The sequence below is a fragment of the Citrus clementina genome, unplaced genomic scaffold (genome assembly GCF_000493195.1).
Source record: "Citrus clementina cultivar Clemenules unplaced genomic scaffold, Citrus_clementina_v1.0 scaffold_4, whole genome shotgun sequence".
NCBI classification, from domain to species: domain Eukaryota; kingdom Viridiplantae; phylum Streptophyta; class Magnoliopsida; order Sapindales; family Rutaceae; genus Citrus; species Citrus x clementina.
Window position 1 is genome coordinate 12,628,826 of NW_006262274.1, and position 24,415 is coordinate 12,653,240.

The following is a 24,415-nucleotide window of genomic DNA, read 5'->3' on the forward strand; positions in this document are numbered from 1 at the left end:
TCAGCCTCTGGACACTAACGGCGATCCGACATCTTGAACAATGCGATCCAATAATTTGAAAATTCAGCCCAACGGTCATATTGACCAGTCAAAATGGTGATCCGACATCTAGTTAACGATAATCCGACAGTGAGCAGAAAGTCAATAACGGCTAGTTTTCAGCTCTAACTATAAATAAGCTCAATCAAATTCAAACTTTAACGATTCCAACAATTATTATTGAGCAAATTATTGAGCATACAACTTTCTTTGAGCTTTAAATTCTTGTATTCATCTCACTTACTCACACTTTAGATTTTCATTTGTAATCAAACACATTATGTGAGAGATTTATTTTTGTAATATTTTTAAAAATCAAATTGAGAGGTTGTAAGTGTCAGGATACACTTGGGATAAGAGATTGGGGATAATCTCTTTGTGTAATAGTTTATTGACACATTGGAAGTCAATTATAAGAGCGGTTGAAGTCGTGGAGGCTTGCTTAATGGAATCCTCAAGCCCGGTGAGCTTGGAGGAGTGGACGTAGGCACGGTTAGCCGAACCACATAAAAATTACGTGTTTGTTTCTCTTCCCTTATTCTTTTATTATCTTGCTTGATTAAATTTATTATTTTTTATTTCATTAAGGCAATAGATTAAATTGTTATGTGGTTTGCTTAGCTTAATTTTTAAAAACCCAATTCACCTCCCTTCTTGGGTTGCTTAGATAGTATTTCATTTGGTATCAGAGCTTTGTTCTCTTGTTAGGACTTAATCGTCTAGAGTAAAAGATCTATGGCAACACAAAATGACTCTACTTTTATGGAAGGACAATCCACAACTAGGCCACCATTCTTTGATGGTAATGACTACCCATATTGGAAAACTAGAATGAGAATTTATTTGCAAGCCTTAGATTACAAAATTTGAGAAGTTGTTTGTGATGGTCCATTCATGCCTATGATTAAAAATGAAGTATGAGATGATATTTCTAAACCGTCAAGTCAATGGAGTGAGTTAGAAAAGAGCAAAATGTCTTTAAACTCCAAGGCAATGAATGTTTTATTTTGTGCTCTAGATAAGAAAGAATTTCATAGAGTATCTAATTGTGAGAGTGCTCAAGAAATATGGAATAATCTTGAAGTTGTCTATGAAGGGACAAATCAAGTTAAAGAGTCTAAAATTAGTAGATACACTCGTCAATACGAATTGTTCTAAATAGAACAAAATGAAAGTGTGTATTCTATGTATACACGATTCACGGACATAGAAAACACCCTAAGAGCCCTAGGAAAGACTTTTTCGAATAGCGAGAAAGTCAAGAAAGTCAAGAAAATCATTAGGTCACTTTCAAAAGAATGGAGACCTAAGAGAACTGCAATTGAGGAAGCCAAAGATTTAAATACCTTACCTATTGATGATTTAATTAGCTCTCTTATCTCTTATGAAGAAGACTTGGCAGCGGAAAAAAGGCAATGAGGAGAAAAAGAAAAGCATTGCTCTCAAAGCCTCCAAATATGAAAGCGATGGGAAAGTGAACCGGATGATGAGGAGTTGGCTATACTAGCAAGGAGATTCAGAAATTTTTTCAAGAAAACCAGTGAGCGAAGAAAATTTAGAAACCTCAAGAACCAAAAGAAGAAGAAAGAGGTAATCATATGGTATGAATGCAAAAAGCCCGGCCATATAAGATCGTAATGCCCACTTCTCAACAAACTCAAGAAGAAAGCCATGGTTGCTACTTGGGATGATAGTGATGAAGATTTAAGTGATGATGAAGAAGAATCGCAAAAAGTATCAAACATGGCACTTATGGCAGTAGGAGATGATGATGATCTCAATAAGGTAAGTGATCCTACCTATGATGAATTGTATGATGCTTTTAAAGAATTACATGATGAGTTTATGAAAATTGACAAAACGAATGCATGCCTTAAAAAGAAAATGCTAGAACTTACAAATGAAAAAGATGTCCTGGAAAAATGCAATAATGAGAAGATAAAATAATTAGAATTAGAGAATAAAATGTTGCATGATAAGATTGCATTTTTTAAAGGTAAATAAAGTACTTCATATGAGTATGAAAAATCACATATAGATGAATTGATGAAAAAGAATGAAGTGCTTAAGAAGAAGAATAATGAATTAAATGAAATTGTGCTAAAATTTACAAATGGGTAAAAGATGTTGGATAACTTGCTTATTTCACAAAAATGTGTATTTGATAAAAGAAGACTTGGCTATAAGCCTAATTTTAAACAAAAGTATTATAAAAACTACTTGTGAATAGTACATCTATTAACAATCAAGTTGTATGTCATTATTATAATCAAGATGGTCATATGAAAAACAGATGTCCAGTGAAAAGAAATGTATATTATGGTGGGAAATGTATTTGGATTCCAAAAAAAACCATTGCTAACATTGAAGGACCCAAAAAGTTTTGGGTACCTAAGAATTGAGATTTTCTCTGCAGGGCTTGAAGAAGAAGAAAAATAAATGGTACTTGCATAGTGGTTGTTCAAGGCATATGACTGAAAACTATGCATGGTTTTCAAGTTTCACCAAAATCGAAAACGGTGGAGATGTTTCTTTTGGAGACAATTCAAAGGGAAACATTCTCCGAATTGGAAATATCAATAAAATTTCGTCAACCCTAATTGAAAATGTATATTTAGTTGAAAACTTAAAACACAACTTGATTAGTATTAGTTAATTGTATGACGAATGTTATAAAGTTACTTTTGATAAATCTAGATGTGTTATTGAAAATGCATGTGATGGCAAGATTTTATTTATTGGAAATAGATGTGGTAATGTTTATACAATTGACATAGAATGTGCATCTACTAATGATAAATATTTTTCAACATTGCATGATGATGGTTGGTTAAGGCATATAAGACTAGGATATGCAAGCATGTATTTGATTTCAAAGATTTCTAAAAATGATTTAGTTAAAGGTCTTCCAAAAATCAGTTTTCAAAAAATAAAATTTGTGAAGCATGCCAATTTGGTAAACAAATCAAAACATCTTTTAAAAGCAAAAATTATATTTCTACTTCAAAATCGCTTCAATTACTTCATATAGATTTATTTGGACCTTCAAGGTATGCTAGCTTGAGTGGAAAATATTATGCTTTTGTAATTGTTGATGATTTTTCAAGATACACATGGGTATTATTCTTAGCTAATAAGGATGATGCTCTTGATGCTTTTAAAGTGTTTTGTAAGAAAATTCAAAATGAAAAAGGGTATGGTATTTCATGCATTAAAAGTGATCATGGATGAGAATTTGAAAACTATGCATTTGAAACCTTTTGCAATAATCTAGGCATTATGCATCAATTTTCATCACCTAAAACTTCACAAAAAATGGAGTTGTTGAGAGAAACAATAGATCTATTCAAGAAATGGCTAGAACCATGTTAAATGAAAATTCTTTGCCTAAGTATTTTTGGGCCGAGACCATCAACACCGCTTGTTATGTTTTAAATTGTGTGTTGATTAGACCTTATCTTAATAAAACTCCATATGAGCTTTAGAAAGATAAAAACCCCAACATTGGTTATTTGAAAGTTTTTGGATGCAAATGTTTTATTTTGAACACAAAGATAATCTTGGTAAATTTGATCCAAAATTCGATGTTGGCATTTTTCTTGGGTATTCAAACTCAAGCAAAGCCTATAGAGTTTATAACAAAAGAACTCTAGTTGTGGAAGAATCTATGCATGTTACGTTTGATGAATCTAACCCTTCCTATGCGGAGAAAATTGTTGTTGATAATGATGCAGATGAAGAACTACAAAAAGAGTCATCAAAGGATAACCACAGGGATGCACCACATGAAAATCAAGAGGAGAAATATGAAGAAACAAATGCGGAGCAAAATGAAGATATTTCTCAATCACTCCCCAAGAAGTGGAGGTATGTTTCTTCTCATCCTAAGGACTTGATTTTAGGAGATCCCTTAAGTGGCATAACAACTAGATCATCATTTAGAAATACTTATGAGCATGCTGCATTCATATCTCAAATTGAACCAAAATCCTTTGCGGATGCGAAAAATCATGAATCTTAGATTATAGCAATGCAAGAATATTTAAATCAATTTGAGAGAAACAATTTGTGGGAATTAGTTCCTAAACCGAAACATCAATCCATTATAGGCACTAAATGAGTATTTAGAAATAAAATGGATGAATCTGGTTTGATTGTAAGAAATAAAACTAGACTAGTGGTTCAAGGTTACAACCAAGAAGAGGGAATTGATTTTGATGAAACATTTACACCCGTAGCTAAACTAGAATCCATTAGGATGCAATTAGCATTTGCATGTTATAAAGATTTTATTTTATTTCAAATGGATGTCAAAAGTGCTTTCTTAAATGGGTATATTATGGAAGAAGTGTATGTGAAACAACCTTCTGGTTTTGAAAATGAAAAATTTCCAAATCATGTTTATAAGTTGTCAAAAGCATTATATGGATTAAAGCAAGCACCTAGAGCATGGTATGATAGGCTTAAGAATTTCTTGTTGGACAATGGTTTTTCGATGGGTAAAGCGGATACTACTCTCTTTGTTAAGTATAAGAACCAAGATATTCTTGTTGTTCTAGTTTATGTTGATGATATTATCTTTGATTCTACTAATGAGTCTTTATGCAAGGAGTTTTCATCTTGTATGAGTAAGGAATTTGAAATGAGTATGATGGAAGAATTGAAGTACTTCCTTGGGCTACAAATAAAACAAAATGAGGAAGGAATCTTTATAAATCAAGGTAAGTATGTGAAAGACTTACTCAAGAGATTTGGCATTGATGACTCAAAGACCAAAGCACTTCAATGAGCACAACAACTAAGCTTGACAAAGATAAAAAAGACAAAGAAGTGGATATCAAAACGTATCGAGGTATGATCGGATCTTTACTTGACTTAACCGAAAGTAGGCCCGATACCATGTTTAGTGTATGTTTGTGTGCAAGATTTCAATCATGTCCTAAGAAATCTCATTTACTTGCTGTAAAAAGAATTTTCTGTTATTTAAGTGGAACTATAGATCTTGGCCTTTGGTATCCTAGAGGAACTCATATAGATTTAACATGTTATTCGGATTCGGATTTTGTTGGATACAAAGTTGATAGGGGAAAAGCACTAGTGGAACTTGCCATTTACTAGGTCATTCACTTGTTTCATGGTTTAGTAAGAAACAAAATTCAGTTGCACTTTTAACCACCGAGACAAAATATATTGCCGCAGGAAGTTGTTGTGCATAAGCTCTTTGGATGAAACAAACATTTAGAGATTATGGCATTAATCTTGAACAAATTCCTATTAAGTGTGATAATACTAGTGCTATAAATCTTTCAAAGAATCCCATTCAGCACTCTCGAACCAAACATATAGAAATTAGACATCATTTCTTGAGAGATCATGTTCAAAACGGAGATATTGCATTAGAGTTCATTTCTACGGAAAAACAACTTACCTATATTTTTACAAAACCTCTTTACTTAGAACAATTTTCAAAAATTCGGCATGAACTTAGGATGATGAAATTTTCACATTAACTTTTCTACTCATGTTATTTAGTCTAATGAAATTGTTTAATTGATGATGAAATTGTTTAATTGATGATTTGATGATTTTTTATGACTATGAAGTGTTTGAACATGATAAATAAGTGAGGTGTTTGTATTATTATTCTTTAAATGTATGTATGAATTAATTGTTTAAATACATATAAGTTCATGAATTATGCATTAAATTGGCCCTTAAATTATTTTTAGATCAATAAAATGATATTGGAATGTATTATTTGTTGGCCAAATATCAATATACATGTGCGAAATCATAAGTTGTAAAAAACGGATTGCCGTTATCACTATAAACGGCTAACCGTTTTCGGGCAGAAACCTTGGCAAGCTCTCTGGACGCTGTCGGTTTGCTGATATCTCTATAACGGCTCATCGTTATCCCGTGATAAGTGCACGGTGACCAATCGTCTTCCTCATTTCGTTTTACCCTTAACTCTCTTTCTCTTTCAACCCGCGACTGCACCTATTTCTTTCTCTCAAATCTATCATTTTTCTTGTCATTTTTCACCAAATTGAAGCATTAAAAATAAATCTTATCCTCTTTAGAACCGTTTTAACTGATTAAAACTTGTTTTCGCTTAAAAAATTGAAAAATCCCAAAATTAAAACCCTAGAACCAGCTGCACTGTTCTTGCCATTTTTAACCAAATTTTTCTCCATTTTCGGTCAAATCTCAACTTCCAATCACTCTCTAGACTCTCCAATCTCCTTTCTACCTATTTCTTTTCTCCCAAAATCATCAATGGCCGCAAGACCAACGTCACAGAGGCGTGCCCGAACCAAGTACACTGCCCCGCGTAATTCCAGTCCCTCCAGGCCTCCCTCTCAGGACTTTGAGAGTCTCCATTTTCCCAATGCTCACTCTGCTCAGCGATTTAGCGATAAATTCATGGGCAAACCGGTAACTTCCTCTTTTTTTCTTAACATTGAAGAGTTCTCGGATATTACAATTTGTGGTCGCAGTATTACTCACATGCTTAGTCATTAGAATGAGGCTTTAAGTATAGAAGAGCATGTTTATGAAAACCTTGTGCGAGTATTTTACTCTAACATGGATCTCTCCACTACCCGGCAAGTTAAGATTATTACTTTCCTAGGTGGAGTCCATATTGAATTTGATGAGGTTGACTTGTGTAGTATTCTTGGCATTCAATATAGGGGTTTAGACATTTATACTACTTGCAAAGAGCTTGATTTTAATGATTTCCATCATGTGGATGGTGTGCGGAATATTTGTAGGTGTCGTGATCTTTTCGACAACCTTTGCTCTTTGTCTTTTCGGTCTCAACTTATCCCATTTTAGATATACATACTTCATATCATACTCCTACACATGGTCACACCTAGACATGGTTATAGTGATGAGGTAACTAGGCTTGATGTCGGTTTATTAGACTTCCTCATTCGTGGACGACATGTAAGCTTATCTTACACTATCCTCCGTCATATGCTGTCCACACCTGTTGTAACCAACCAGTCCCTTCCTTATGGCAGCATCATTACTACGATTTTGAGGTACTTTAAAGTACCTATCACTGAGCCTGTTTTTGTTGAAACCTGAAAGCTAGGTAGAGAGATTATTTTTGCGATTGGATTTTTTAAGAAATGTAGGAAATGGGTAAAGACACAATCCTCTAAGAATGAAGATTTCGCCTTAGAGCTAGACCTCGTACCCCTCGACGAGCAGCAGCAGCCCCATTGCAGGATGAGGAGCCAGTCGAGCCAGCTGTGCCTCCTGCAGCATCTTCTGCTTTTGAGGACCACCTTCAGCAGCTCTTCGACAAAGTGGATGCACTCTCCCAGTAGCAGCAGCAGCTTCAATAAGACTTTGCGACTTTTCGGCAGCAAATGTTAGATTAGCAGATGGAATTACTTGCTGGACAGCGCCACATTCTTGGTCACCTTGGTTATGATCCCAGCAACTCTTCTTCACTGCCCCCGTCTTAGTTTTGTGCACTTATGCATTTCACAAAAACATTACTCATCTTATGTAGTTGTTGTGATACTATTTGGTTTTTTACTGTGCTTGTGATGCTTTTATGATGATTTTGTTGGATATGTGGACTTTGTTTATGATTGAGTTGATTTTGATGACATGTTTGGTTGTTGCTTGTGATTATGTTGAATTTATTGGTATGAAGGTTGGTTACTAAATTGGAGTTTATATTGGAGTGTTTTAACTACTTTGTTTTTTAGGATATGTTCATTTTTAAGGGGAGATTCTGCCGAAATTTTTTTTCTAACATGGGTAATGTCTGAACTTCTCTTTTTAATCTTTTTGCGCTCATTTCTTTTTTATGATGAAGGGTGAGATAATTTATATATAATCTGTTGAAAAATTTTCTTTTTATTAAATTTATTTTTGTGAGGTTAAAAATTGATGGGCACATATTTAGGGGGAGCTAAATTCTACAAATATTTTACTTAGGGGGAGCAAAATCGCACAAGCATTTTCTTGAAAAGTTTGCCATCATCAAAAAGGGAGAGATTATTAACATAAGTATTTCTTTACTATTGATTTTGATGATAACAAACTTGATTAAGATTGATTTAAAAGCTCAAATTACTATTTCATATAGTTTTCATACTATAAAGCCTTTATATTCAATAAAAAGTAATTTTATGATCTTCATGTTAATGATTTAAATTGAAAAAGTTTTGAGAACTTTAAAATTAGAAAATATTGCTTAAAATTCTGGAAATGGACTTATTTGACAAGTTTTATAAAGTTTTGGGTCATAATATAATTTTATAAAGTTTTGGGGCCAAACTGTAACGGCTAGCCGACATTGAACAGAATTGAAGAGTAGCCTCTGGACACTAACGGCGATCTGACATCTTGAAAAAGACGATCCGACAATTTGAAAATTCAACCAACGGTCATATTGACCAGTCAAAGCGACGATCCGACATCTAGTTAACGGTGATTCGACAGTGAGCAGAAAGTCAAAAACGGCTAGTTTTCAGCTCCAACTATAAATAAGCTCAATCAAATTCAAACTTTAACGATTCCAACAATTATCATTGAGCAAATTATTGAGCATACAACTTTCTTTGAGTTTTAAATTCTTGTATTCATCTCACTTACTCACACTTTAGATTTTCATTGTAATCAAACACATTGTGTGAGAGAGATTTATTTTTGTAATATTTTTGAAAATCAAATTGAGAGGTTGTAAGTGTTGGGATACACTTGAGATAAGATATTGGGGACAATCTCTTTGTGTAAAGGTTTATTGACACATTGGAAGTATTGTAAGAGCGGTTGAAGCCTTGGAGGCTTGCTTAGTGGAATCCTCAAGCTCGGTGAGCTTGGAGGAGTGGACGTAGGCACGGTTAGCCGAACTACGTAAAAATCACGTGTTTAATTTCTCTTCCCTTACTCTTTTATTATCTTGCTTGATTAAATTTATTGTTTTTGATTTAATTAAGGTAATAGATTAAATTGTTGTGTGGTTTGTTTAGCTTAATTTTTAAAAACCCAATTCACCCCCTCTCTCGGGTTGCTTAGATAATATTTCACTATATTCATATGAACGGGGTTCATAATCTAAAACAATATTAACGAAGTTCCTAATTTATAACATAATCAATATAATCATGCTATCATTTTGTAATTTGATCATGCTATCTAATAATATTTAGAACTAAAAATTTAACGGAACCTCCAAATTAGCTCAAAAATGGTGGTGTGTGATTAATTAGGAATCGTGGGCCCATAATTTCATTAGCTGCTTTGATTTTTAATTTTTTTTAGTAAATTAAATCTAAACAACTATATATATAAAATAATTCTCGAGTGAGAGAAAAAAAAACACAGATTTCAATATATATCGGGCAAAAATCAATGTATTTGAATATGTGTTTTTTATATTTTAGTGACATCCTAACTAGTACTACAGAAGGACTACATATATAAAACTTTATAATAGACACTCAAATTATCCATGCACAATAAAATATTGTCCACTCTCAAGTACCATATTCTTTTATTTGTATTCTACCCTAACTGCAATCAATCATTAACAATATATATTTTTATAAGTAACTTGCACTACTACAAAAATACAAAATAATGACCCATGTGTTATGAAAGTTTTACTTAAAAACTATTATTAAAAATATTTAATGACTGTTATTATGTGAACAGTCATAATATCTAATATTTACTTATAATGATTGTTATTTGTTAAAATGATCATTAAAAGTTTGAAGTTTACAATGACAGTTTTTATTATACAACAATCACTAAATGTCAACTAAAATATAGCGTTACGTTTAATAACAATTATTTGTAAAAATGGTCCATGTTATGATCTAGTTATATAATAGAACTGTCATTAAAATTATTTAATGATGATTATTTAAGATACCGGTCATTGTATGTCAATTCCTTTAGAACTTTTAATTTAATGACGGTTATGATATAATAATAGTCATTGAATATAAATAGTAAAGATGAATGTTATTGATACATATTATGATCGTTTTTTATAATAGTCATCATATACTTTTGTTTTAAAAAATAAAAAATGGATACAAAGAAAAAGGAAGTAACGTGCAATATCCCTCTTCACACAACACTCTTTCTCTTCTTCTTCAATCCTCACGCAATCTCTTTCTCTTCTTCTTCAATCTTCACGCAATCTCCTTCTCTTCTTCTTCGTAACCTTGCCTAAGCAAACGCTCATGCCGCCACTATTGTCAAGGCCGTTCAGTGTGCCGACACTACCACCGTGTTCGTTCACCGTCAATTGTTTTCGTCTATGTCGAACTGCCTCCATGTTCCTTCATTCTACAGGCTTCATTGTAGACAAGCGTCTTGGGTCTTCACCCTAGAGAAATTGATGTTTACTAATTTAAATCTTCTATCTCAGGTTTGACAAAGAGAAAATGTTTTCATACATTCAAAGTATTTTTATTCTTGTGTGTATACTTCTTTGACTTTCATATTCCAGCCAATTTTTATTTTCGCTAGGTAGTGATAATTTGTTTCCTAATTTATAGGTTAAACTATCATGCTCTTTCACCCTTAAAGAAATTGACTACCTGACAAATCGTATTCAGAATTGTGGTACAGAAGTAGTTGAGGTAAGTGGGGGAAATTGACCAAATCTTTGAATGCTATATTGTAATATATATGGTAATTTTTGTTCTAAATTGTGAATAAATGCATGTATTTGGTTCTTTAAGTTAAGTAATTTAGTAAATAGAAAATATATTAAATTCATATATTTGGCTAATTATGTATATTTGTAAACAACTATCTTAATGTATATCAAGGTTGCTGGTAAACGGGTAACTGGATTTGACTCACCCAACAACAATTAGGCATGTCAAAGACAGTTAATATCTCATTGTTAGGATATAATTAATCACTTGTAGTTTCATTTGATTATATCTCATAGATTAAAGTTAATGCCAATGACCCATTATTCATGTTTTTCAATTTAATGTGTGTTTAAGAAATAAAATGTGGATTAATTGGATACTTTATTTTTTGTAGTTTGGCAACATTACTTTAGATTATATTGATGATGATGGTCTAGCTAACTAGTTGTAATGAGGGGAGTATTAAATGATTAGCATTAGTCCTATTAATAGAGTGGCTAGATAATTAAGATTTTTCTTATCCCTACCTAAGTCTGTCATTGGGTGCAAAAAATCTACTATTGTTTGCTGTCATACAGTTATTTCCTGTTTAAAACAGCACCTAGAAGTTCCAAGTACTGTTTTTTAACAACTGGATAGCATCCAACAATTTTTTAGCTTGTTGTCATCAGGTTATTTGATGTTCAAAACAACACTTTAACTTTGAGGTGTTGTTTTGACACAATTACAGCAACTAGACAATATCTAAAAAACTTTTTGGTGCTATCATGCTACTGTTAGTTGTTAAAAAAACTACTAAAAGTTCCAAGTGTTGTTTTAACACAATTACAACAGGTAGATATTACCTAAGAAATTTTATAGGTGCTGTCATGCTGCTGTTAGCTGTTAAAAACAACACCTGGAAGTTATAAGTGCTGTTATTAATAGATAGATAGCACCCAAAACATTTTTAGGTGCTATCATGCTATTGTTTGATGTTAAAAATAGTATCTGAAAGTTTCAAGTGAACATTTTAGACCAATTATAATAGTTAGACAGCACCGAAAATTTTTTTTTGAGCGTTATCGTGTCTATTGTTTGCTATTAAAAACAGCACTTGAAATTCCCAGGTGTTGTTTTCTGACACAACTTAAAAGTAAATTTTAACTCCCAAGTATAAGAGTGTCTTGTTGTATTATAACTCGGTGAGTCCGAGGTCGATCCACAGAAAAGATTTAATTAGTTTATTTTATTTTAACTAAAAATTGAAATTAAAACTTAAATATAAACAACTTAATTTAAATGAAACTATGAAATTGAACTAGTTAGGGTTGTGGATCCACTCTTAGAAGTAAATAAAACTTAATAAATTTTTTTTGCTAATTTTTTAGATTTATTACCCAAAAGATTAATTATACAAATTATTATTATTTTCCCTTTAATTTTATGATGGATTAAGTATTTATTGTGCCAAAATTTAATTTGTCTACAATAAGTCAAAATACTATTTCACCATGCCTTATATTAAGATCTTAAGAATTTATTGTGCCAAATTCATTTGTTTGTCTACAATAAATTAAATTTTCAAAATATAAAACATGTATAAAATTAAATAGAAAATAATTTAATTTATAAAATTAAACATAGAATTTGATTAAATTATATTTATTTCTTAAGAGTTTCACCTTCCCCTAACTAATATTATTTAGTTAAACATAATTAAAATAAAAAGAAGTAGTAAAATTGAATTGCTTATAATTAAAAGAAATAAAAACAACTAAAATTGGAAATAAAACTAATTTTATTAATGAAAATAATTATACAAAATATTAAAAACACACCTAGAAATCAAGATTACAAGGAGATGGAGAGAATTTGAGAAGAAGAGAGTTGTAGAGAGATGATTAAAACATAAAAATGAGGCTCTATTTATAGAAAAATAAATTCATAATCCAGTGCTTTGCGGTCCATCATAGGCTTCATGCATGTGCTCCTCAGAACCCTTAGATCAAGATCCAATGGCTGGTCAAACTTCAAAAGTCAACATCACACATGGCATCATTTGACTCGTCCGATTTGCCCAAAGAACGGTTGAGATTTGGCGGGTTAATGGGTGGATCGGGTCGACCCGAATACAAAGATTCGGATCCTCCAACTTGCTTCACCAATCATTGCCACATGGCACAATCATGGCCATTGAATCATGAACGGTTGAGATTTAGTCAAGATTGCCAGTTATCCCATGCACTCATATCTATTGTAAGCTCATTTCATCATCCAATCAGTGCTCGGTCAACAGGAAAAGTCAACTTTTTTTACACAAGCCCAATTTTAAGCCGATCTTGATTGATCTTAAGGTTTTCAGACCTCCGAAATTCAAATTTGACCTCCGTTTATCTGTTTGGGGCCTCGAAGTACGTGAAATTAATAATTTTCCTAATAAACACATAAAAATACACAAAATTAAATATATTTAAAACATAATTAATAATTCATAATATATTACATAAACACAAATATAAATTATAACATAAGCATAAAATAACATATTGTCGCTTGATAATTAAACAATTTTTAATACTAATCACACCCCCCAACCAGCTTATTGCTAGCCCTCTAGCAATTAAAGCGTTATATTAAATTAAGATTTATAAAATTCACATGCAAGTTAATAGTTGTTCATCTATCCTCTAAATTACCAAACAAATGAACTCTCCCAAATTCCTTTACCACATTGATGTTCACTCATTATCTAGAATATCATCAAACCTTCTTTTGTGCTCAATTAATTAACACAATACTTATGGGGCTTTATTAAAAGAAAAACAACATTTTCGTTCTAAAATTCATTAGAAATTATATCTTTAGGCAATAGATTATTCACACATATATATTTTTTTTATATATTACATTTCTAACCCGTGTAGCGAGCTTTAGGTCAGTGACTCCCAGACCAGTTGACCTTAGGGCACTAGGTGTTGAAACACCCCTACGGACTTAATTACTCGGGTTTCTAATAAACAAACGATATATCTATTACCCATGTAGCGAGCTTTAGGCCAGTGACTCCTAGACCAGTTGACCTTAGAGCACTAGGTGTTGAAACACCCCTACGGACTTAATTACTCGGGTTTCTAGATATAACAAAATTAAAAACATTTTCTTCTTCTTCTTTTTTTTTGATTTTTTTTTTAGAAATATACACTTTCTACTACCTTAGATACTATTCCTAATAAATCAAAAGAACTAAATGCTGTAAAATTTTAACTTACAACCCACTAGTATGTGTCATAATGTGTGTGTGAAGAATGATTCAATAATACCTGTTAAATGAGTAAATAATTAAATAACTTAATAACCAAGTGGAGAGTTCACAAATTTAAGTAATTCAAAGAAAAGGGAACAAAAACAACTTACTATGAATCTCAAAATCAAAATATAATACAACAAGACTATTAGGATGCGTCTCAAAAGTCGTGACTCTTTACACGGCCATCCTAGACAAAAAACAAATTTTTTTTTTTTAACTAAGAAAAGAAAAGAGAAAAGAGAAAAACAACACACATATTTAAAACATACGTCAATTATCCCCACCCCACAACCTAATCTAAACATTATCTTAACATTTTATAATTTTACAGATATGCAAAAAAAAATAATAAATAAAAATAAAAGAGAATAATAAAAGAAGAAGAAGAAGAGATCTCACCTGAACTTGATACAGAAGCTTAAAAGTAGATAACAAAGATGAAGAAAAAGTCAATTTTTTTTGTTTTTTTTTTAACAACACCCTTAAGATTAAGAAGATGCGTTTCTAGAGAGACTACATTCTCTATATCCTGCCATCTTCGACTCAAATTTGTCCTAAGTTAGTCTTTACAGAAAAAAAAAATTTGTTATTGTTTTTTTTTTTTTTTGTAAACACATAACCAGGACTAAGACATTCCACAATTATCAACTATTCCCTCCCCCCAACCTGAAAAAGACATTGTCCTCAATGTTTTAAAAGGAAAGAGAAAGAGTGTAGAAGACATCACATGAACACTACAACAGAAAATATTTACAAACGGAGAGTTAAATCTAAATCGCACTTCTTATTACTGCTACTGTTACCGTTACCATCATTAGTCGACCAATTCAGTGCAACAGTCTGTGGATCCAGCTATGGTGTATAAGCTTGTAAAAGATCAAGTAACTCATTAGCAGTAGAAGCAGAGATAAAGAGTTTTTTTACAGAATGTGGAACAAAATGATTCTTTATTGCATGGTTAATAAAAGTTAGCAAGCCATCATAAAAATTATTAACATTTAACAAACCGATGGGTTTTTTATGAATGTTCAAGTGGGCCCAAGATGCAAATGTAATTAGTGCCTCAAAAGTTGCAAGATCTCCTAGCAAGAAAATAAAAGCATCAGCATGATTCATCATTTCAGATATTCTCTCTTTCATACTTGATACCACTAATTCTTCTCCAATTGGTGGGCCAGACATGCACACTAGCGGTTTCATGGGTTTTGGGATAATGCCGAGTACTTGGCTTCCTCTAGTAAAAACAGCTTCTGAAACAAGTCTTGATAACCCTCGTTTACCTCCTCCATATACAAGATGCAGTTTCCTCTCTGCTATGACACGACCAAGATCTACAGCTGCCTGAACGAACTCTTTGTACTTTCTATAGTGAAACCCAGAAAGCACACAAATATTTTTGAATTGTTTACTTGAAGATGCTGCCATTGGACTAATTTTTCAAAAACAAGTTGTAAGTGTTTGAAAAACGAGCTCATATTTAAAGATCTTGGTGACATAAATAATGAGAAACAGCTGTAAATGGGTTGGCATATTTGTCAAATGACGAGGAAAGCTCGTGGCTCAATAATTCAAAAACAAACAGTAAAAAGAAAGTGATTATTAGAAAAAGAAAATAGTAAAAGAAACCAAATATTTATTAAATACAAAATCACATCGCTAAATGCAATAATGCAAACGATAAAATAACAGTAAAGTAAAATAACAGTGAAGTGAAAGGATATTTACTGGTAGTTGTGATTGTGGTTCACATCTTCCTCTAGTTTTACGTCCAGTAATGGCTTGAACGCCCTCTATGGGTGGAGGATCGGCTTCCCATCCAGTTTTCTTATAAACTGGCAAACAAGGTCTTTTTGAGTCAGATTCCCAAGACTAAACTGTGCACTTTGTTTTTGGAATAGTATCCACAAATTGTAAATCTCACGTTGCACAATTCCGCTTCGATGCGTCTCAAGAGATCGTAAGATATCATCCAACGATTCTTTACTCATGCCATCTTTAACGAATTTAATTTTATCTTCACGAGTATCAAAACCCATTCCTAAAGATTTACAATCCGGTCGTTTGCAACCAAGTCTTACACAGTTATGACATTTTGAGCTAACTCGTTTAGCTCTCCTTTTCTTAGCAAACGTACTTTTACCAAAACCAGGCATGTAAGAAACAAATTGACCAGAAAACTCACCTGCTAATCGGACCTTTGCTTCAATTAACCAACGAATGTCAGAAGGAATGCCATTGATCATTAACAAACGCAGTCGTTCACAACGAGCTTTGTAAATTTTTCTGAGAGCATTCTGAGGGAGAGAGGGAAAATGCTTATGGAGTTTATGTTGTATTTCTTCCATGTTTGATTTTGGGGTTTCAGTTATTGTGGGAAACTGAAGATACCGACTTAAGAAGTCACGGAGTACCGTTATCCGCCATTTATACGGGAAAATAAATCAAAACACACCAAAATCAAATCTGCAAAATCATATCAAGCATGAAAGCGAGCAAAAAAAAAAAAGCACACAATATAAAAGGAAAATGAACTTACATTCGTCCTCTCATTGAGTTAACCTCAAGCTCCATTTGAAATTCATATATGCCACTCTCTACTGTTTTGAGTTGTCCCTCTAGATCCTCAACATAGGACACGAATTCTGGTGGTTGCAGATCCCAAAGTGGATGTGATTTACAGCTTTGTATCAGGCCTCTTAAGTGAAATTTTATACGCCAAAATCTTTTAAGATGTGCGAACATGTATTTTCTCATTGAGGTGCTCATGATGTAAAATGAAAATTGATGAGAGAATGTACAACTGTCAAACAAACACGCTTACACAAGAAAAACAATGTTAAAAAAAAACTATGTACAGTGCATAAATCTAAAGAAAAAAAATCAAAGAATGAAACGGTAAAATAATAGTAAAACAAAAAAAATCATTAAAGACTTAATCAAGAACTGGTGGGTCATCCAAATTAATTTCGGTGTCCTCGTCACGTGGGTGATGTTCCAGATATGGTTTTAATTTTTGACCATTAACTTTAAATGTGACACCGTTATTTGGATTCTCAATTTCTATGGCCCCATATGAATATACATTTTTTACAACAAATGGGCCACTCCATTTTGACTTTAACTTCCCTGGAAATAAATGAAGACGAGAATTATAAAGCAACACTTTTTGACCAATCTCAAATGTTTTTCGAAAAATTCTTTTATCATGAAATGCTTTTGTTCTTGCCTTAATAATTCTTGAATTTTCATATGCCATTCCTTAATTCCTCAAGTTCATTCAATTGCAATTTTCGCACATTACCAGCATCATCCAAATTTGAATTAAAAGCTTTAATAGCCCAAAGTGATTTATGTTCAAATTTAACAGGTAAATGACAAGGTTTACCATAAATTAACCGATAGGGTGACATTCCTAATGATGTTTTAAATGCAGTGCGGTAAGCCCAAAGTGCATCATTAAGTTTAAGAGACCAATCTTTTCGGTTTGGGTTAACCGTTTTTTCTAAAATTTGTTTTATCTCCCTATTTGCTAATTCAACTTGACCATTTGTTTGAGGATGATAAGGGGTAGCAATTTTATGTGTAATTCCATATTTCTTCATTAAAGACTCAAATGACTTATTACAAAAATGCTTACCTCCATCACTGATAATGGCTCGAGGGATTCCAAATCGACTTAAAATGTTTTCTCTTAAAAATTTAATCACAGTTTTACTGTCATTATTTCGACAAGAAATTGCTTCAATCTATTTTGAGACATAATCAACTGCAACTAATATATACACAAATCCAAAAGATGATGGAAATGGACCCATGAAATCAATTCCCCAACAGTCAAATATTTCAATTTCAAGTATGGGATTTAAGGGCATCATGTTTCTTTTTGTAATTGATCCCAATTTTTGACATTTTTCACAACTTTTGCAAAATTCATATGTGTCTTTAAACATGGTAGGCCAATAAAATCCACACTGTAAAATTTTAGCAGTAGTTTTTCTTGAAGAAAAGTGACCACCACATGCTTCAGAATGACAAAAATTAATGATACTACTTACCTCATTATCAGGAATACATCGCCGAAAAATTTGATCTGGGCAATATTTGAACAAATAAGGATCATCCCAATAAAATTTCTTTACTTCAACAAAAAATTTCTTCTTCTCTTGAGCATTCCATTGCAAAGGCATTTTACCTGTAACAAGAAAATTAACAATATTAGCATACCATGGCATTGAAGTAACAGAAAATAAAAATTCATCAGGGAAAGAATCATTTATGGGTGTTATATCATTGCAGAATTCGAATGTAAGTCTTGATAGATGATCAGCAACAACATTTTCAGCACCCTTTTTATCTTTGATGGTAAGATCAAATTCTTGTAGTAACAAAATCCAACGAATTAGTCTCGGTTTGGCATCCTGTTTACTCATCAAATATCTCACAGCAGCATGGTCAGTAAACACAACAGATTTAGAGCCAAGCAAAGATGAACGGAATTTGTTTAATGCAAATACCACAGCAAGTAATTCTTTTTCAGTTGTAGAATAATTCATTTGAGCACTATCCAAAGTCTTACCCGCATAATAAATCACAATAGGCTTACCATCCCTTCTTTGTCCTAAAACAGCACCAACAGCAAAATCACTTGCATCACACATTAATTCAAATGGCAAAGACCAATCAGGAGATTACATAATAGGTGCAGATATTAAAAGACAAATTATTTTTTCAAAAGATTTTTGGCAATCATCATTTCATTCAAACGGTGCATCTTTTAATAAGAGGTTACAAAGTGGTTTAGATATAGCACTAAAGTTTTTTATAAACCTCCTATAAAATCCTGCATGTCCTAAAAAGGATCGCACATCTCTAACTGTTTTTGGTTGTGGCAATTTAGATATGACTTCGATTTTTGCTTTGTCAACTTCAATTCCTTTAATAGAAACAACATGACCCAAAACAATTCCAGAAGGAACCATGTAGTGACATTTTTTCCAATTCAACACGAGTTCTTTTTCAACACATCTTTTTAAAACTTTCTCCAAATTATCAAGGCAATCATCAAAAGAATTCCCAAACACAGTCAAATCATCCATAAAGACCTCTAGATGTAATTCGTGTTGGAATTAATTCACCTTTTTCATTTTTAACAACAGTGATTCCAGATTTTTTAGGCACTACTTGTGTAGGACTTACCCACTTACTATCAGAAATAGGGTAGATAATTCCCACATCAAGTAATTTAAGGACTTCTATTTTGACTACCTCTTTCATGTGTGGGTTTAATCTTCTTTGAGGTTGTTGACATATTTTAGCATTTTCTTCCAAATTAATTCTATGTGTGCATATTAAGGGATTAATGCCTTTAATGTCATTTAAAGTCCATCCTATTGCATTTTTATGCTTTTTAAGAACAGTAAGTAACTTACCTTCTTGGTCGCTTGTTAAAGTAGAAGAAATCACAACAGGATAAGTTTGTTCTCCTCCAAGAAAAGCATACTTCAATCTTTCAGGCAAAGGTTTCAATTCCATTTTAGGTGCTTCTTATTGTTCTTTCTTTTCAATACTTACAAGCTCCTCAAATTTTGGCTCGTCATCATAATTTTGCGAAGTCTGCACAGAATCAAGCAACGAATTTATATTAGAAATATCAAGTTCAAATTGCTTATTTGACTCAATTGAATTAACTAAACAAACATTAGAAAGTTCAGAAAAATCCCCTTTTTGAATATTTTCCTTGATACAAGATTCAAACAATTCTTTTTGTTCATCCGTATCATCTTCATTCTCATTTTCTTCATTAGGTTGCCTGCACATGTTGAAAACATTCAATTCCAAAGTCATATTTCCAAAGGATAAATTCATTAAATCATTCCTACAATTAATCAAAGCATTAGCAGTAGCTAAAAATGGTCGACCTAAAATTACAGGAACTGGTTTGTAATTATTCACAACAGGTTTAGTTTCCAAGACAATAAAATCCACATGATAAATGAATTTATCAACTTGTACTAAAACATCTTCCACTATTCCTTTTGGTACTTTAACTGATCTATCGGCAAGCAAAAGTGTAGTTGAAGTTGATTTTAACTCATCAAGATTAAGTTGAAGATAAACTGAATATGGAAGCAAATTAACACTAGCACCAAGATCTAGTAAAGCATGCTCAATTCTGTGGTTACCAATAATACAAGAAATGGTAGGACAACCAGGATCTTTATATTTCAACTTATTATTAGTAGACAGAATTGTACTTACCTGTTCGGCCATGAAAGCACTCTTTCTTACTTTCAATTTCCTCTTAACAGTGCACAAGTCCTTTAAAAATTTGGCATATGAAGGAACCTGCTTGATTGCATCTAATAGAGGAATGTTAGCTTTCACTTGCTTAAAGATTTCATAAATTTCAGAAGAGTGGTCTGATTTCTTTGGTTTATTCAATGCATGCGGAAATGGTGGTTCAGGTGGAACACTAGTTATTTCCTCACTAGGTGTAAGTTCATTTAGTCCTTCCTTACCCTTTGATTTTTCATCATTTTCATAAGGTTCAGGCATAGGTCTATCAACAACCTTACCACTACGAAGAGTTATAACTGACTTGACTTGGTCTGTGGGTGGATTTTGTTGAATTTTAGGATTTGGTTGTGGTTGGGCTGGAAATTTTTCTTTTTCTTGAATGGTGAGTGCAGAAGCAATTTTAGCAAGATTATCTTTCAAATCAGAAAAAGTTTGTGCATTTTGATTGTTAATAACATCTTGCTTTCTGATGAATGAATGCATTGTGTCTTCCAGATTTTTCCAGGGTGGTGGAACATATGGTGCATGAGGCTGAGGATTTTGAAAATTTTGTGGAGGTGGTGCTTGTGAAGATTGTGCATTATTATTATTCCTCCAACTGAAATTCGGATGATTTCTCCAACCAGGATTATAAGTCTGTGAATATGGGTTTGGTTTATTGAAAGTGTTAATGACATTAGCTTGATCATTTAGACATTCTTTAAGTGCATGCAAAGTGGGACACTCTTGAGTGAAATGATCATTCGAATTACATATGTTACATGCAATTTCTTGAACAGATTTTACTTGATCACTCTTTTTATGCTCCAAAGCTTCAACTTTCCTAACTAGGGATGCAAATTTTGCTTGTAAATCATGATCTTCCCTAAGGTTATGGATTCCTCCACTAGATGGAGATGATTGTTGCTTATTTGTCAATTCAAAAGTTCCAACAGTATCCCAATGTTGTGCATTTTCAGCTAATTAGTCAAGGTAATCTAGTGCATCTTCAGGATTTTTATCCCTAAATTCACCATTACACATCATTTCAACAACCTGTCTACTTTGGGGTATTAAGCCCTCGTAGAAATAAGTGACCAATCGCCAAGTTTCAAAACTATGATGTGGGCATATGTTAAGCAACTCTTTAAACCTATCCCAACATTGGTATAATGTTTCTCCATTTTTTTGAGTGAAAGAAGTGATTTGCCTTTTAAAAGAATTTGTTCTATGAGGTGGAAAGAATTTTTTCAAAAACTGTTCTTGCATGTTATTCCAAGTTCTTACTGATCCAGATCTAAGGTTTTGTAGCCAAGTTTTAGCTTTATCTTTTAATGAAAAAGGAAAAAGCTTTAATCTAATTATGTTCATGCTACAATTTTGGTCCGTGTATATATTACAAACTTCCTCAAAATCTCTTAGATGCAAGTACGGATTCTCATATTCTAAACCATGAAATGTTGGTAAAAGTTAGATAATACCTGGTTTAAAGTTGAATCGAGATGCTTTTGGAGGAAATACTATACACGACGGTGCTCCGGTTCTGGTTGGATTCATGTAGTCTCTCAGAGTCCTTGGTTGATTCTGATCATGCCCATGTTGAGATTGGTTGTCTCCCTGATCAATTTGAGGATTAAGTTCATCCAAACCATTTTCGCCTTCATTCTCATCCATGATTGGTGGTGGAGATTGAGATCTACGAATTAACCTGCCACTTGAAGATCGAGACCAATGTCTCATGCAAGGGTTATGTTATAAAGATAATATTTACACAAATTGATAACAAAATAAAATTAAAAAATAAATAAGCAAATAATATAAGTGTACAAAAGAAAATTAAATAACAATTTTGGTGGTTGAACCCACCAATTAACAATAAATTAAGTATAAAATAAATGCAAAAGAAAGAAAAAGAAAAAGAAAGAAAAATGGTGGTTGAACCCACCAACAAAGTAAAATAAATAAATAAATAAATGCAAAATAAAAAAAATGGTGGTTGAACCCACCAATTAAAAAAATAAAAAATGCAAAATTAAATAAATACTGAAAATTAAATAACTGAAAATAAAAGTTAAGAGTTAGTAGTTAGTAGTTAGTTTGGTGGTTAAACCCACCAATAAAGCAAAAACAAATAAATAAATACGAAATAAAATAAATGCAGAAAATTAAATAACTGAAATTAAATAAAAGTTAGGAGTTAGGAGTTAGTAAGTTAAGAGTTAGTAATTAGAGTTAGTAGTTAAAGTTAGTTTGGTCCAAAATTAGTCCAAATATGTCCAAAGTATGTCCAAATATGTCCAAGTCTTGATTATGTTGAGGAATTTCGTCTAGGGATTCTATTGCATATTATTTTTAATTTTATGGTCAAACTGTAATTTTTAGAAGTTTAGAATTAGCAATTTGGGATGAAAGTGAAACAGTTGAAAGATGTCAGGGTCCGAACGTAATTATCAGAAGATTGGGCTAGAAACAGAAATTATTGGGGTGAAACGAGAATAATGAAAGATATGGGGACAAAAGAGAATTTAAGAAAAGGAAAAGGGGGCAAACGAAATTTTACATATAAGAGAAAAATAAAAAACAGAAAAACAAACCAAATAAAAAACTTTTCCCCGGCAACGGCGCCAAAAACTTGACACAACTTACAAGTAAATTTTAACTCCCAAGTATAAGAGTGTCTTGTTGTATTATAACTCGGTGAGTCCGAGGTCGATCCACAGAGAAAAGATTTAATTAGTTTATTTTATTTTAACTAAAAATTGAAATTAAAACTTAAATATAAACAACTTAATTTAAATGAAACTATGAAATTGAACTAGTTAGGGTTGTGGATCCACTCTTAGAAGTAAATAAAACTTAATAAATTCTTTTTGCTAATTTTTTAGATTTATTACCCAAAAGATTAATTATACAAATTATTATTATTTTCCCTTTAATTTTATGATGGATTAAGTATTTATTGTGCCAAAATTTAATTTGTCTACAATAAGTCAAAATACCATTTCACCATGCCTTATATTAAGATCTTAAGAATTTATTGTGCCAAATTCATTTGTTTGTCTACAATAAATCAAATTTTCAAAATATAAAATATGTATAAAATTAAATAGAAAATAATTTAATTTATAAAATTAAACATAGAATTTGATTAAATCATATTTATTTCTTAAGAGTTTCACCTTCCCCTAACTAATATTATTTAGTTAAACATAATTAAAATAAAAAGAAGTAGTAAAATTGAATTACTTATAATTAAAAGAAATAAAAACAACTAAAATTGGAAATAAAACTAATTTTATTAATGAAAATAATTATACAAAATATTAAAAACACACCTGGAAATCAAGATTACAAGGAGATGGAGAGAATTTGAGAAGAAGAGAGTTGTAGAGAGATGATTAAAACATAAAAATGAGGCTCTATTTATAGAAAAATAAATTCATAATCCAGTGCTTTGCGGTCCATCATAGGCTTCATGCATGTGCTCCTCAGAACCCTTAGATCAAGATCCAATGGCTGGTCAAACTTCAAAAGTCAACATCACACATGACATCATTTGACTCGTCCGATTTTCCCAAAGAACGGTTGAGATTTGGCGGGTTAATGGGTGGATCGGGTCGACCCGAATACAAAGATTCGGATCCTCCAACTTGATTCACCAACCATTGCCACGTGGCACAATCATAGCCATTGAATCATGAACGGTTGAGATTTAGTCAAGATTGCCAGTTATCCCATGCACTCATGTCTATTGTAAGCTCATTTCATCATCCAATCAGTGCTCGATCAACAGGAAAAGTCAACTTTTTTTACACAAGCCCAATTTTAAGCCGATCTTGATTGATCTTAAGGTTTTCGGATCTCCGAAATCCAAATTTGACCTCCGTTTATCTGTTTGGGGCCTCGAAGTACGTGAAATTAATAATTTTCCTAATAAACACATAAAAATACACAAAATTAAATATATTTAAAACATAATTAATAATTCATAATATATTACATAAACACAAATATAAATTATAACATAAGCATAAAATAACATATTGTCGCTTGATAATTAAACAATTTTTAATACTAATCACACCCCCCAACCAGCTTATTGCTAGCCCTCTAGCAATTAAAGCGTTATATTAAATTAAGATTTATAAAATTCACATGCAAG

At 32.1% G+C, this 24,415-nt stretch overlaps 1 protein-coding gene, 1 non-coding gene and 1 pseudogene across 2 annotated transcripts; 1 reads left to right on the top strand and 2 right to left on the bottom strand.

Moving 5' to 3' along the window:
- Window positions 1-7,236: 7,236 nt before the first annotated feature.
- On the bottom strand, window positions 7,237-15,402 carry LOC112099099 (cytokinin riboside 5'-monophosphate phosphoribohydrolase LOG8-like). Its single transcript, XM_024186203.1, has 2 exons — window positions 15,120-15,402; window positions 7,237-7,532 (listed from the first exon to the last, which is right to left on the bottom strand). The coding sequence occupies exons 1-2, from the start codon at window positions 15,400-15,402 to the stop codon at window positions 7,237-7,239; spliced, it is 579 nt and encodes a 192-aa protein (XP_024041971.1).
- A 365-nt stretch (window positions 15,403-15,767) lies between these two features.
- LOC112099100 lies at window positions 15,768-20,757 on the bottom strand (annotated as a pseudogene).
- Window positions 20,758-21,367: 610 nt separating this feature from the next.
- LOC112099454 lies at window positions 21,368-21,476 on the top strand. Its single transcript, XR_002906255.1, has one exon. It is a non-coding gene; the product is annotated as a small nucleolar RNA R71 (small nucleolar RNA).
- Window positions 21,477-24,415: the final 2,939 nt, after the last annotated feature.

Coding starts and splice junctions, on each gene's coding strand:
- LOC112099099 (XM_024186203.1), bottom strand. CDS start 15,402: ATGGCAGCATCTTCAAGTAAACAATTCAAAAATATTTGTGTGCTTTCT. Junction 7,533..15,119: donor AGAAGAATTAGTGGTATCAA/GTATGAAAGAGA, acceptor GAAATGCATAAG/TGCACAAAACTAAGACGGGG.